At 33.7% G+C, this 17112-nt stretch overlaps 1 protein-coding gene across 9 annotated transcripts in view; it reads right to left on the bottom strand.

Moving 5' to 3' along the window:
• Positions 1-11992: 11992 nt before the first annotated feature.
• C3G (C3G guanyl-nucleotide exchange factor) overlaps positions 11993-17112 on the bottom strand; it is a 176725-nt gene continuing 171605 nt past the window's right edge. For all 9 annotated transcript variants that reach the window (XM_088271745.1, XM_088271746.1, XM_088271740.1 and 6 more), the window contains 4 exons: positions 16661-16939; positions 15486-15617; positions 13814-13974; positions 11993-12640 (listed from right to left, as the gene is read on the bottom strand). In XM_088271745.1, coding sequence (XP_088127871.1) covers positions 13839-13974; positions 15486-15617; positions 16661-16939 — 547 coding nt within the window. In that variant the 3' untranslated portion in view covers positions 11993-12640; positions 13814-13838. The remainder of the gene's footprint in view (positions 12641-13813; positions 13975-15485; positions 15618-16660; positions 16940-17112) is intronic.

The raw sequence follows: 17112 nt of genomic DNA, 5'->3' as shown, positions 1-17112 counted from the left end.
CCTAATTTCTAGAAAACAGTCAATCATTTAACGTATTTCAAGTATTCCTTGGTATTCGTTGTGCTAATATTACATGAGTGAGAATATTCTCGTACAAAGCAAACATTTAAACAAATCAATTCCTTTGTTTTACATCACCCGCCTTTTACAATCCTAAATGAAAACCTAACTTACATTCGATCGAGAGACACTGTTTCTTTGCTGAACATTTGTAACATCATAAAATGTAACAAGAAAAGGCGTAATTCTATCTTTCACAATGCTGATTATAATGTACATTATTTACCAATACAGCGTAGAATCCTTTCAAGATAAACTATTGAAAATTCAATTACGATTTTCTAGGTCTTTTTAAAATTCATTATAGCATAATTACTGACAAATACATCACCCATAAAAAGGTAAATACCATCGAAAATTTATCGAGGAATTTGGAAATAATAAAAATCCATATCATTCCGTCCAAGTCATTTACTTCTAAAATAAAAAAATGCAATATTTAAACCATCCGCATTTTTCATACTGCAGTTAAGATTTTTTTCAAACATGAATTATTTCCAATTTGTATTAAACATTAATGCATTTCAAATTTGAATTAATGGCTGATTTAAAAGAGATTTTCTACTTTTATCGAACAAGTTTTTTTCTCAAAACTATCGCGGTTATGTAAATTTGCCTTTTTACAGATGGTGTGATATTACAACCTTCAATTATTAGAAATAAAATAAAATTCAACCCTATTTTTTCATGAATCATTTTGCAACTAGCTTGCATTTTACTAAAAGTTACATACATCATTGAATTATTTAAATCAGCTTAAATATTAATATATTTTTGCTATAAATAGTCCTATCAACAATTTCGTGTAAGCTACTTCAAGCAACATGTGCTTCACATTGAACACATGACTCAAAAATCATAAGATCTTATTATTAATTTAAACATTTATATTTAATTTGGGGTTTTTATTTTATTACATAAAAGAATGTTCTGTTAACCTTTATTTGGTTGCAAAGCCATCATGGAGGCTGATAAGGGACAAGACCACAAATAATAGACGCATTAGTTACCGGATTTTCTCTAGAGGAGGAAGAAACGATCAATTTATATTTATCAGTTTACAAACTATCAATTTTTCCTATGAAACATTGGAATCTGAAAGACGATTAATAATGTGCACTTTTTTTCTTCTTTTTTCCCACTTCTTTTCATGCAATGCCAAATTTTGAATTTGTGATTTCATTGAATCAATACAGTCAATAAATATGTAGACGCTTCGATTTAATTAAAGTACCTGCACAATCCAGCTCACAAGTACCTACTTTTAATTTTTACTTTAAGTACCAACTTTTAAGTCGAGTATGGAATACATTTGTAATAGAAATAATCTTGAAAGATTGATAAACCATCTGTGCAGGATGGTGCCCTTTTGATGCTGTGCAACCAGATAGAAGTAAGCTGATCTCAATAAATTGAGCTAATCAAAACAAACGACAACAGTTACAAACATTGACATTTAAACATCGTTGGTGTTTTAGTAACTCCTTCATAAGATTTCATAAATTCGCCTCAAAATTATTTTTGTAAGCGAGTACATACAATACATATATTAGTTTAGTAGAACTTGAAAAAAGATTGCTTTCTCAACAATCCGATATGTCCATGTCTTTTAAATATACAGTAAGTAAATAAACTAGTGCGAGTTCATCAAAAGATTGAAGAACTTCAAAGTATCATGTTTTAAATAAAATTAACTGATAATTACAAAGTTTTATTAACATCTAAATTAAAGAACAAAGCACATATACAGAGTGCTGTAATTGGTATTGATATTTTAAGATTGTTATAATGGATATATTAATGAAATGACCATGGCCAAAAACATATTTTTATCACACATTTGATGCTGTTTTACAACAAAGAGTGTTTGAATTGAAGCATCTTCAAATACTGTTCAGAAAATACAGTTACTGTATGGTCGTCTTCTTAAAAAAGTACTGGCCCAGAATTCAGAATCTAGCCGCACTGCACCATACAGTAACTTTTGTGGAATGTAAAAGTTTTCGGTGAATTTGTTCTTGGTTACTTGGCTGCCCAAAACCAACAATTTTGTTTTGCATGTATTCTGATATTATCAAAGATTTAAAACGTTTGAATTTAGTAAAACAGGAAATATTCTAAAAATTGTGTTTGTGCTGTTAGCAGCACAAAATGCAGTAAAATTTAGTAAACAATTTGAATTGGCTGGAAGAGATTATTATTATCCATAAATATTTTTTGTTGTATGTTTAACTGCATTATACATGTAATAAAAATATACATTTTTACCCTAGGTGGTTTCATTAGTATATCCATAATAACACTAAAATTGTCAATACCTGTTGCGCTGCTCTGAATAAATAAAAAGTAATTTTGTTAATAAAACTAAGTTACATATTCTTAGATAATAATATTTAAAAATTCATTTCTCTGGCTCCAAAAAAATAAAGTTTCCATCCTATTCTAGTTCAAAAATATATTAGTTTATCAAATTTATCAGAATTGTGAAATATATTTTAAACACAAATAAACTGAAATTATACAAAGAGTGACTGCATTGGTGACAAATACAACAATCTCCCTCCCACAAACCCATAATCTGAATACCAGATAATTTTATAAAAAGTAATTAATAATTTGAAATATTTGTTTTGACAAAATCATCTCAGGATCATTACTTTGGTGGTTAAAAAATACATTTGAAATAAAATTAATCATAAATGGATGATGTGAACTCTTCATATCATAGAATAAAAGAATTCTGATATCCGATCAGATATTTTACATTGATTACTGATTGATTTGGCATTGACTTTGTGAAACAATATGATGATTCAAATATAAAAATAAAACACATTTTTTTATGTAAACACGACTAGTTTCGAGAACTATTGATGTTCTCATCCTCTTCTTCTTCTGACCCTAATTGCCATCAATGGTAGATAGGGTGGCATTGTATCATAAAGAAGCTTTGTTTGCTTGATCACAATAACATACAAAGGAGATTACACAGAAAAAAGGTAATCAGCTCTGCACTTCAGGTACTAACTAGTCCAGGGTAATATTAAATAATTATAAACGTGAAAACTTACTAATATTTAAACATCACAAACCAAAATATCAAATTGATTTTAAATACGAGTTTAAAATACATCATATTGATGTTTTATTTTGAGAAATAAAAATACTTTATTTTTTGATCCTCTCACATTTTTATTAACCAACTAGTTTTGGCAACAGCCTGCTGCCGTCTTCAGGGTTAAATTAAACCCTGAAGAAGGCAACAGGTTGTTGCCGAAACTAGTTGGTTAATAAAAATGTGAGTGGATCAAAAAACAAAGTATTTTTATTTCTCAAAATAATATTAAATATGAGTGTTCGAAAAATTCATATTTAAATCAAACTCGTTAACCACTATGAGCGTGGAGATAAGAGTGTCAATAGGGGGCAGAAAAAAAAACAAATGGAAATAAAGGTATATCTGATATTCAGTTTACAGATAAGATATTGCCACCAATAAATAGCCTCAGTTAAAAGGTATTTCCGCTCCACCCGTTAAAGGAACTACTACAACCCGAGAGACTAGCATTAAAGCAATACAGAAATGGCGGTTCCTCCCTAACATTGTACAAAATGGTATATTTTGTTTTCTCATCCGACTGATAAACCTCACTTAACTACGTACATACATGACCAACATGTAAACAGTCTTATTTTGATATATTTCATGTCAAATTTACAATTATAAAAAATATTTTACCTTTTTTTCAAATCACATCTCCAAAAACTAAATACTCGCTTCGAGATGCAAAATACAACCCAATGCAAGATCGCCAAATCAAAAATCATTATTTTTACAATAATTTACAGGAGAAAAATTGCCAGCATCATCTACACATATTTTCTTCTTATTAGAATATTCAAATTTTGAAGCTGATTTCTTTATAAATAGTATTTTTGATGATGAAAAAATACAGTGAAAATCCTAAAGAATGGATATTAAATAACAGACAAATGTTTTACAAATGTGCTATGGAGGACCACTGGGTCCAGTGCCGCCAAAATCTCTGTCGGTACATTACTTATGATATTTTTCACGTCATCACTTGAGGTCACAAGTAATTTATGATTTATCACAAATCAAATCAAATATCTATCTTCTATTGCAGACTTTTCCATCACCGGAAATCATAGATGAACCGGACAGTCTGCCATTCATTAGTCTGTAAACCATTGATGTAGATGTACCAGCCATAATACAATAACAAATGTATTTTACACATGTATTTAAAAGGATGAATCATAAATCAAAATGGCCATTCAAACGTGGAATATAATGTCCAAATGCTCATATAAAATTAAAGATTTTGAAGTACATATATATATTTACACATTTTTATCGCAAGAAGGTAGAAAAATATATTGCAATTAAAAAATAATTTTCAAATTTATTAGAAGCAATTTGGTTAGTATTTTTGAGCAGAGTGTAGATATGTGTGAGCAAATGAGTCTGTGGAAAAATGAATGAAAACCATTTTGAGTGTTTTTAAAACTAACATGATTCAGAGTGGATATAGGATCTATCTCTTTGATAGATATAAATAATGACACAATAAAAAAAATCTTTTTTATTGTGTCATTATTTTGAAAAATCTGCTAGATAGATTTGCATACAGGATAATCCAAACTTTTTGTTTGAAAATGTTTTTTCAGTAAGTTTTTGCACAAATCATTGTCTAACAGTAGTTACATACTTAAATATTACAGTCAAGAAAAGCCTCATCTTGCAGGACCTGCCGGAAGACAGATTCTACCAGGGAGTCGGAGACTACTTCTCCCTCCCTCATCCAGCTGAACGACTTTCCATAGATCACGGCTACGATGACCAGACTCTACCTGGGACATTGCAGGAAGAGTTGAGGATCTTCACTGATGGTAGTCTCTTGAACGGCAAAGTAGGTGCAGCTTTTGTACCCTTCGATGGCGTGAGAGAGCTGCCTTCGAGGAAGTTAAAACTCGACGACTTCTGTTCTGTGTTCCAGGCGGAACTTTATGCGATCAAAGAAGCCTTGTTTTATGTTTTGAAAAAACCCCCAAACAGATGGAAGCAGATAACGATCCTGACAGACTGTAAATCTGGCGTCCACGCAATAGCGGACCGAAATTCGATCAACCCTATTGTCATGGACATCAGAACAGATATTCAAAAGTTAAGATGCAGACACCAGAATGTGTATATCGGCTGGATAAGGGGTCACTGCGGTATCCTAGGGAACGAAAAGGCGGATGAAAAGGCCCGGGAGGCAACACTCAAGAAGACTGCCCCTGACTATGCCAACTTCCCGCTAAGTTTTGCCAAAAGGAAAATTAGAAGCAGGACCCTCCAACTCTGGAACGATCGTTATTTGAACGAAACCACCGGAAAGGTAACCAAAATGTTCTTACCAACCATTTTCCATGCCTTTGATTTCAGGAGACTGCAGAAACCTGGCTTTGAGCTCACTCAAATCCTTACGGGTCACGGTGGGTTCATGAGCTACCTACATCGTTTCAAGATCTCCGAGATCGACAGCTGTACGTGTGATGATGAGACACCTCAAGATGTCCCTCACCTGTTGATGCTTTGCCCCCTTTTCAGCTTTCAAAGACAACAGCTAGAGGCGCGTTGCAGGAGCCTGGGTGAGGATCTATCCAACATCGAATCCGTGATAGTTCATAAGGAATTGTCACGAGAGGTAGTATCATACATGATAAAAATAGTGAAGGACATTGGTAACATAAACCAAAGTAGGACACAAAATGCCGAACCCTCTTCTAGTGGAACGGAAGGTCTGCTGATGACAGTCAACAGTCCGCCTTCTCCCGAGGAGTTTTACGTGGTTTCCTCCCAGCAATGAGCAAATGCAGAGAAGTTCCTATTTGACCCACACTAGATGATCCCTCCTGTTCCCAACACAGATTCAAATAAAAACATATTTAATTAGCTAGAAGAAACAAAAATCCACTAAATGATCTATAAACCTTGTACATAATAAGCAAGGTAAATAATAAATGCAATTCCCATCTAAAAAAAAAAAAAAAAAAAATACTTAAATATTACTTTCTGCAAGCATTACAAACAACTGTTGCACGTTGAGTTGGCACGCATACAGCAGGGTAGTATAATATAAAAGTAATATACTATATGTAAAATGAAAATCTTAAAAATCCTTCTATATTTAGAGTACCTTAAATCAGATACTAGCCTCAGGGCTAATGAAGGGTGAAGAGTGAAAATAGCCCATTGAATGAATTGAAATTACATTAATGTTTTATTTTCAGTGAATTTATTTACAGTAAAATATATTAATACTTATATGACATCATTAGAATTGAAATAATTTGAAAATATCCAAACAATAAATGAATGAGTCGAAAATAAAAATGCTTAGATTACTAATTATTTGATTCTTGAAATGCATCGCTAGTTTGCATGTTAATTCCAATATACTAGTTTGAATGTTTCCTACAATACTGTGAAAACAATTTTGGATATGAAACATGTCCTCAGTGTTGAAAAATACAAGTGAAATAAGTTTTGAAAAACAACCGAATTTGTGAACTTTACAAAAATGCTCGCAAAAAATTACCCCATCAAGATTCTATCAAACAAACCACTACCATGTCTATCAATTTGTGATCTATGGATCTAAACCACTAATATGAGATCTAAGTCACGTGTATCGTTTCAAATGACTAAATTTATTCATTATTTACTATAATTATGTAAAATATGTCCTAATCTAAACACCCATTACAATCTAATTGGCTTAGTAATAGAAAATGTGAGTTGGTATAGACAAGACATTGGCTATCTTTACACATACACGCTTTACCATATGAGTAACCTGTCAACAATGGAGTTCTTGTCAATTAAACTGTGACTGAAGATTAACTTTTTTTTTAAACTATGGAATAACCAAAAATCAACTCATATTGTTGATAATGATTTTAATGTAATTAAATGGTTATTCAAGCAAAACAAATAAGCATTTTATTTTAATTTAAATGAACAATTTCTTTATTTATCATTTCCATTGGCCAAATAACTAACATAAAAAAGGACTCCAACAAAAGTGCGTATAATTAATTTAAAAAAATTCATGCAATATGGGTTCAATAATAGGCATACAGTGAATGTTACACTAATGTATAATGTAATCATTTAAGCCAGGCAAATGCCAGGTCGTAAGCCCAGACTTCCATGTGTTTTGTGTAATAATAGATGCTTCGTTTTAAGACACCTTCAATATAATATAAAAAATTTAAACTGTTAATTACAACAAAAAACATTATAATACTTAAAAAAACTGAGCGAAAAAGTCCACAGATGTCACTATATGTCCTATTTTATGAAGAAATTGAACAGTCTTTGATCCATTATCGCATATACTCATTTGGGACTAATCTTGCTTGAATGATATGGTTTGTCCATTTATACAAAAGTTGAATGTTGTGCGAGTATGAGTGAGTGTTTGAAGTAGTCGCAGAAAAGCGCACTGTTAAAATTGACATTCATACTCTTAGTCCTTAATTTGAGTGCAATATATTTGTTTAGTGTATGCACTGACCCTGCGGTTTTCCATTTGGCATATCCTGGTTGACAGTACACACAACATTACTCATTCAGTAAAGCGCGTACAGGTTTAGTTAGCTATTTTTCTAACAGGACATTAATTTTATACAGAATGACATAATTAACCTTCATTTATTGGTATGACGTCAAAAAAATGTTCATTTTTCGAGTGGCAAGATGGTTGGTGAATTGTTAACCGCTTTAGCAAAGACCTTTGATTTTCATCCACTAATTTGTTATTTCAAATGTTTTCCGTACTAAGTGTCCACAGAAAAACTAAAACTTTATTGTTCTATAATTAGCAATAACTATTCTACCTTAAAAAAAAACATTTATATTGCTTTTTTTACGTTTTTGGTTCATTATACTTAAATACATATATTGGTGCATTCACTTTAACGTTGTATGTTTAGTAACACTCAGATTAATCTAATTTGCTCATAATTAGACCAAAATCATTATCTTAGCTAAGTTCGTTTTTATTTTACAAAGGCGCACAGTTACAATTTAGCTAAGTTTGTTTTTATTTTTATAACGCGCACTATTGCGATTGAGCTAGGTTCGTTTTTTTAGAATTCGATCAGAAAAGAGACTTGATTTGAACACTCAATCACAATACAATAAGGCAAAGTCCTGACAAGGCAAAAACAACATTCACACAAATACGATACTCATATCTAAAGCAAGGAATATTTCAAACTAATTTTGTTGGTCAATTTACAAAGACCACATTGGCAAAGAGATGACTCGGTAAATTGAACTGCAAATGAAAATAGTGTAAGTAAGAAAAGGCACTAATTTAAGAAGTTAATGTTAATGCTAATGTGATTCTTGTAAATAGAATTTAGGAAGGGGATCATGAGCAAATAATTAATCGTGGACCCAACGGTTTGAGTTTTGATCTGTTTCTAAGGGCACGGGTACAGCAGAACAGTAATAATGGAGCAGGGTTGGTGCAGCTACTTGTTCTTCAGGTGGGGGAAGGGGAACAACCCTGATTGTGAGTGTGGAGCTGAGCAGACTATAAGACACATAGTGCAAGACTGTCAACTCAGAGGGTTTGTTGATGGTGAACCTTCTGAATATCCAGGAGGCAGAGGACTGGCGAACGAGACTGGAGCCAAGACTCTTACGCCATAAGACGCAGCCCACATAGGTGAAAGAGAAGCCAGAGCCACATGAAAAGTAAAGTAAGTAGGAAGGTGTGCGTGAATGAATCAACCTCAAACGATAAAAATAAATAATAAAATAACACTCAAATTATAATAATTAATCTTTATTAAAAAAAAAAACATAAATATAAAAGTGTGTAAACCATAAAATAATACAGATAAATAAATTGTAATCTCAAACATACAAAATAATAATAAATATGATGATAAATCATACATGGTGTGTAATGGTTTATTAATCTACGTCTACGATACTACGCATTCCACTAGAAATAATTTTGTTCTAAGTATTTAAAATGTACGTAACATAGCGTGAGGGCAAACATGGTATGCACCACTAACGATAATGTGTATTTACGATTATTCAAAATGGCAAAATAATTATACAATTACTTTACAATATATTTCATACAGTCAAGTTTATGATTCTCAGTTTTAACATAATTATAATTACAAGTTACAACTTCTATACAAACTGATGCATTGTGTCGACAACCAGCATTTAATGCACAACCGACTCAAAACCATAGACAATAATTGTTTAAAGTTTTACAAATAAAACAGTGCCTCCTAGATAGTTAAATAACATCACACCAATTTGCAGTGAACAATAAAAATGGCCACACTCTCCAATTGCTGGTCCATAAAGAGAATGAGATATCTTCTGACAATGTTGTTTATTTATTACTGCCAGAATATACACAATTCGGATTAATTTATGAAATATTTCACTGACAAATTTCAGCATAGTTCAAAAAAGACATCTTATCATGGAATGGGCATCAAAAATGTCATAAAGTAACCATAAAAACATTGCAAGACACGCATTGTATTACATTTGTGTTTAAAATCTCAGTAATTCCAGTATTCTTATGAAAATATTAAACAAATTTGAATATTGACACATGATATTTGTTACATCACCTTGATTGGCATCGAAACATTGGCAAATAGAAATTAAAAAATACCACATATATCTAGAAAGCACTGGATAAAATAGGTACATAACTTGATTTATTTAAATAAACTTAACCTAAAATATTGGTAACTCGATACTAATATACAATGTAATGTAAATTCATTGTGATATTTAGTCAAAAGGCGTAATCAGGCCTCAATAGTGATGAAGAAGACATTGATAAATACTTTTATGGACATAAATACAAAATTAAAATTATTCTTTACATTTTGCGATGAATTGAATTACAAAAACATTTGCCCATTTTCAATTAAATAATTAAAATAATTGCTGGAATTAACTCTATTCAAACATTTCGATTTAAATGCTAAAATATTTTGCTATGTTTATGTACAAATAATTGAAATACAAATAAATAAATTTGTGAAAATAAAATTGGATACTATTGGCAAAAAACATGCAAGGCTGAAAGCAAATAAACATATTGACATTTAAAAAAAAAGATATTGCAATATAGACTCAAAAAAAGTCTAAAAAAATCAAATATTGAAAAAATTCTTGGTGACAAATCACTCACTCCTTTCAAGAACGTCATAAATCAAAAATCGTCAATTTTCAGTAGTGCATGTTTTCGGAATGCCCAGAAAATGTACTATATCCCAGCAAAAGCGGCATATTTTTAACTTAATATTTACCCGCTACAGGGCAGAAAGTGTTGTTTTTGCATTTTGAAGAAAAGATATTATTTAATTATATTTTTAAATATACTAAATATTTTTCAAATAGAGAAAAAACCTTCATGTTTTACCTAAAAAGATTTGTTGCACAGTAAAAAGTTCAATAGGTGGCTTGATATTTATTTTTAATACATTGTATTATATTATTAAACTTTAAAAACGTTCTCCTGAAATTTTTTTTTTATTTATGACGTTCTTGAAAGCAGTGAGCAAAATATAAAATTTAAAAAATTCTTGAAAAATCTCATTATTTCTGCATTTAGAAAATTTGAGTATTGAATAAGTATAATGCGGCACAAGGACAATTACAAAACACACCAAAAATAAATCTATTGCGAGGTATCACATTTTTAAAAAAAATTACCTAACGTCCAAGTGACTCTGAAATCTAACTACGGCTTATGCAACACCGCTTATCATGACCCTACTCAGGCTTCAACTCTTTAAGTTTCATAGCCTATGCCTACTCAAGAGTGGATTTACTCTTTACGTTTAAAGTTACTATAATTTCATGTAATTCATGAGTGAAAATTCAAGGCAAAAACGCTCGGTGTCACATTCACACGCAAGTTTGAATATATATTTGAACATTTTTTAGTGTACTCACTTTGGTGGTTATTGTTTGTGTTGCCAGTGAAAATATTAACACAAAATATTACATTTATGGGTCAGAACTCACAAAGTGTTAGTTGATTGGATTGTGTCGCAAAATTATGCAGAGGACTGTCACTGTCACAGCTTATTTACACGAAGCCATTACTGACGCAGTTTAGTGGAATGTCATATTAATTGTCCTTGTGCTAATACTGAAAAGAGCTAATGCAGTAACAAAATTAATATTAAAAAAAAAAAATCTATATATATCACGCTAGTCAAAAATTATACTTTGTGATATTTTTTTTATATATTGCAACATAGTAATCATTAAATATCATTATTTCACATTGAATTATGAAATCTCGTTAATTTAAGCAGGCACAAAATTAGGCCCAATATAAAAACATCACAATTCTTTAGACGCACAAAATGAATAAGTTAATTAATACAATTCGTTATTTACAGACAAAATAACTTTCTAATCTCACGGTATATGCGGGGACATTGGCAACAAACACAGCAGTGTGCCAATGTCACATTTAAAGCACTCGGCTAGGAGATATAGTGCCTAACCTCAAACGATATGTTACCAGTGGTATGCACGAATAGATAATCATAATACAGAAGTGAATTGTCTATTGAAATCTTCTTCTATATCAATGGTACTCAACCTTTTTTTTCTTCGGGCCATATATTTTTGAAGTTGACATATATTTTTGAAGAATATATGTCAACTGTCAACTATACTGGTATGACAAAACAAATCATGAAACACCCCCCCCCCCCCCATTTAGAAAACAATTTTAAGATACAAAATTATAAACTAAAACAAAATAATTATAGAACACATCGCCTATCAGCATACTGTTCCACAACCAAAATTATTTGCGCGCGTATTTTTGTCTGTCAAATATTTGTTTTTGAGAATAAATCTAGCATGTTCAATAGCAACACTCTTATACTAGATATGATGTGGACCATAATGACAACACTTTTCAGATGCTACTATTTGTGCATCAAAGTTGAAACGAATGTACGAAATTTAGAAAGCCAGATTTTTTAAAATCATGCTCCTAATAATAAATGTGTTTAGGGCCACACATAAAAAGCTTGGCGGGCCGCAGGTTGAGTATCGATGGTCTATAATATGTATGGAGGGAAATTGATAATAATAATTATAATAAATTTGGATAACTTATATAGCGCCATTTTCATAAAATACCACCTCAAGAGCTTAAATACCACCTGATGTTGTTTACATCTCATTAGACAATATTACAAAATTCTATTCACCATAAACTATTTACATATCCTTTGAGGGTAGGTGTCACAAGATATCTGTGTTTGCCAGAGAAGCCTTCACAAGTCTGGCGGTCGGTGCGATACTGGGTATGTGGACACAGCGGCCAGGGGGTTGATATGTACATTACGAAGGGTGGACCGATTTGGCGAAAGGGGAAGATTTTTGGCATTGCTTTTCAACAAGGAGCGACGATGAACGAAGTTGTATGAAGAAGAAAATTGATGAACGATTTGATGCGTCACACAGATTTCAAATATCCTGAAAAGAAAAAAAGAACAATTGTGAATTAGACTGTTCAAATTCTATCCATTTTTAAATAATGTTTTACTTAGTAAATACCACTTTTTCTTAAAATCTACCGTGACACGTGTTTTGATACATTTCGCATAATTTTCAAACACCGTATGTATGTTACAGTGTTTGAAAATGATGCGGAATGCATCGAAACACGTGTCACAGTAGATTTTAAGAAATAGTGGTATTTAGTAAGTAAAACATTAATTAAAAATGGATACATTTTACCACAAAGTGACTGCCGAATCAATTAATGAAATTGTTCAAATTCTGCTCATTACATTTTTAATGTGTTTTAAGGAATAGCACGCAAAGCCTCTATTTTAAAGGCTTGTCTGCAGGTAGGATAGTGAGGAAGGGAAGGTAAATGTGAAAAATACATCACAAACACCGAGACTTATTGAAAATAAATATTTCTTGAATTAATTTTACAATTGCCGGGAATTAAACCCTTTTTTCTTTCTATTTTCCACTAATCTGGATTTGTTCACTCGGAGTAATCTTTTTAAAATTTACATCTAAAAATATGAATAAGAATATGGAAGTCTAGGTATTTACAGGGCTTATGACCTATCATAGGCTGGTTCAAGTGATCATTTTATACACGTGTAACATTCACCTTTCTACCCATGATTAACAATCACCAAAATATAAGTTCAATAAAAATTAAGAAATTGTATTTTTGAAGAGTGTCCTAGTATGTAAAATAATTCAAGAAGAAGCTTTCATACATTTCATGAAGGTCTCAGCTAAATAAAAAAAAAAACTTACTCAACTCAACCATAGATGGTGTCAAGAACTCGCAAGTTAAAGAAGGTGTGAATTGAAGGATAAATACAACTTCCGAAATTTGAGTAGTGTGGTGTCAATCATGGGTAGAATGATGAATGTGACACGTGTATAAAGTGATTACTGAAACCAGCCTACGAAAAGTCGTAGGCCCTGTGAATACCCAGACTTCCATATTCTTCTTCATCTATGTTGAGATATCAATATAAATAACTCCTAAGCGGAAAAAACCCAGATTTAGTCACACTCCAAATAGTGTGAAGTTGATTCTGGTTTTGATGGCCAATATATATGTATACTAGGGATGTGACCCTCCCTGTGATAACTGTACTTGATTTGCCAACTGACCCCGTTTCCGGCGCCGGACGCCCTGCTATGCGGCCGTGGTCTTCTTGCCCCCGCGCGGCTTGATGGACTCGGATATCTGCCACATGGCCTCCTCGTTCAGCACGTCGTCGAACCCGTTGAACATGGCCATGATACGCTCGTTCTTCTTGAAGGTGTATTGCCTGCAAACAAAATAAACAATATTAGTAACAACACCAAGATACAGGTTGTCGGGAGTTTGGTCCACTCCATTTTTCTCTATGCTGCTGGAACATGGACCATAAAAGCAGCAGAAAGGAGAAAAATTGACGCTTTCAAAATGTGGTGTTGAAGGCGCATGCTCCGAATTTCATGGACAGCTAGACCCACCACCGAGTCCATTCGCCAAGAACTACACTTGGATGCCTTGACTCTGGCCAGTGTCTGTACATGATGGTAGTTCTAGTTTTTGTCAGGCATCCTCCACTACATATATTCACTTCACATATTTGTTATACTATTTTTTCTTCCGCCTTTGTCCGCCTCTGTAGTGTAATGGTCAGCACGCTCGGCTACCGTTCTGGAGGTCCCAAGTTCGATTCCCAGGGGGGTCAAATAAATATAAGTGATTTTTTCACTGTAATATTTATTCAATATTACCCTGGACTGGTACCTGAAGCGGAGGGCTGATCACCTTTCCTTCGTGTGTAAACGATCAAGATAACACTGTGTTCATATGAAGCAGTGCCCTATGCACCATTGGGGTGCGGATAAGGGTTTTATTATTTTTTCTTCAATCATTTGTTCCACGTGTCCAAACTATCTCATTTGTCATAATAAAAATCAGGTATTTTTAGTAAAATTCTTTATTTATTGGCCTAAACTTTGTGGAATAGCACAATGATTTGAATATAAAAATAAAACACTTGTAAAGGTTCATTTCTGAAATAATTATTGTAAATACAACTGGTTTTGAGAACAACAGAACTGTTTTTAGTTTGTATTATCACCTGTTGATGAGAACATTTCGTGATAATTTGATGACATAGTTCTCGAAACTAATTGTGTTTACATTAATAAACTCAAAAGCGGTCTTATAAAAGTGTTTCATTTCTATACTTAGGCTTAGTTCACATGGTAATGTATGCTGCTACTGGCTGAATTAATAAAGATGCAAAGCATATAGTATACTCAGAAACAAATAAACAAGGCTGCAGTAATATCTGGATGCCTCAGAAATTCGGTGTGGAGGAACAAACACATGAGAACAGAAAGTAAAATGAAAATATACAAAACATGTGTTCGACCAATAGCCACTTATGGGATTGAGGCAAGAGCTGATACTTCCAAAACAAAAAATCTCGACTTCGAACCTCCGAGATGAAGACTCTCCGATCCATAACTGGAAACACATTGCGAGACCGAGTAAGAAATACCGATATCCGGAGCATGTGTAAGACGGAGGATATTGTGAGGTGCGGACGACAACGAAGGCGATACTGGAATGAACATATAAACAGAATGTCAGAAGACAGACTTCCACGTATCGCCCTTCAAGGTAACCCTGAAGGACGCAGACCCCCAGGCAGACCTCCGAAAAGATGGAAAGACAGCTGGGAGTCAACATCCCAAGAGCGACATGCGGAGGCACAAACAGATCCCTAGGATCTACAAAAAGAAGAAGAAGCAAAGCATATATAGTGGAAGTACTCACGGTTTGCTAAAGCGCTTCATGTTTTCCAGGATGTGGTACTGCTGCCATCTCTTGGAGAAGTTCACGCTGCCGTCGGGCAGCAGGTCCGAGTTGCCAATGTGCACAAACGTCAGGTCTTGCAGGACCAAACCACTGAAACGAGGCATTCCATATCTTAATTAAACCAACCTAGCATTCTAAACAAATCCCTCAGAACGGAGGGTCATTCAGAAAGGCTCGAGATTGACTGTAACCCTTTGGCTACCAGGACTTTTGGGGTTACTATGCTAGAAATACCGCAGTTTAAATGCAAATAATTAAAAAGTAATCCATAAAGGCAGGGACTGACCTCCACATTTTGTCATAATGTAACATTCGCGGCGAGCATCCGACTTCGGATGGAGCACTCGGAACGCTGTACTGACTGTACGAATGCTCGCATCGTAACGTGTTACGTTACGACGAAATGACTCCGGTCACTCCCCACCTTTTCATACTATCCAAAATGAATCTGATTCTTTTATAAATCATGATATGTCAGATCTGATGGATCTGGTATTTTTTGCTAGAGTACCGAAAGGCGATACATCGGATTTTGGTAGCCAAAGATCAAGCAGTACTCATCAGACTCATCTTCCAGGGACACACACCCACAGTTCGGTAGTGTAATTTCAAAGGGGTATATCTGTCAAATTTTTCATTTTCTACGTTTTTTCCACAATATGTCTAAAATAGTGTATTCCATAACCTGGCAAAAGGATATAGCTGTAGTTGCAATACTTATTTAGGTTTATTAAAATATGTACATATAAAAATACATAAAACAAATGAGTTATTTAATTTCACAAGTTTGTTTTTGCACTCCTGTAAAATTTGGTCTGAGACAGATATACCCCTTTGCCTTGACACTACTGAGTTGTGGACAGTCGGCATGACTTGGAGTCTGCGAGTTTGGAAACATCACTTTCCAGATAGACATGTTTACTAGTGAGACACACTCACATGTAGGGTTCATATTATATGAAAATAACTCCTGTAATTGGAGATAATCCAGATTTTGTGAACAAGTATTTGGACACACTGAAAATGTTGTAAGATACTTAATTCGTCGGACTGTAGCAATCGGCATGACTTGGAGTCTGCAAGTTTGGAAACATCACTTGGCAGATAGACATGATTACTAGTGGGACACTCACATGTAGGGTATACAGGGGGGCTGCGTCTCGGCCAGCGCCTGGCGGTAGGCGCGGAAGCTGGAGCTGGAGTCGATGAGCGCGCAGTACTCCTTGAGGCCGTCGGTGATGTGCTTCTGCCACTCGAGGCGGCGGATGGGCGCCGAGTCCAGCGCGGACAGCAGCGCCAGGTAGGAGTTGAAGTTGTTCATCTTGCGCAGGTGCTTCATCACCTTGATGAACTTGCTCACGTACTTCTCCCGCTCCTTGGCCTCCTCCTGCTCCAGGATGCGGGATCGCGCCCTGAACAAACGGGAACAATGTCGGTTAGTATCGGATTGTGGTCCTATGGTTAGTGTCGCGTGAGGCTCACTAAAATAGTATGAAATTGAATTAATTTTGTAAATAATAAAAACACAAATATTTCTCTGAATAATAAAAATTATAAGAGTTGTAGGTCTGTGATTAAACAGATT

The sequence above is a fragment of the Brachycentrus maculatus genome, unplaced genomic scaffold, assembly GCF_059751285.1.
Source record: "Brachycentrus maculatus isolate JH-2025_06_01 unplaced genomic scaffold, ASM5975128v1 h1tg000459l, whole genome shotgun sequence".
In the NCBI taxonomy this organism is placed as follows: domain Eukaryota; kingdom Metazoa; phylum Arthropoda; class Insecta; order Trichoptera; family Brachycentridae; genus Brachycentrus; species Brachycentrus maculatus.
This window is presented reverse-complemented; position numbering and strand designations above follow the sequence as displayed.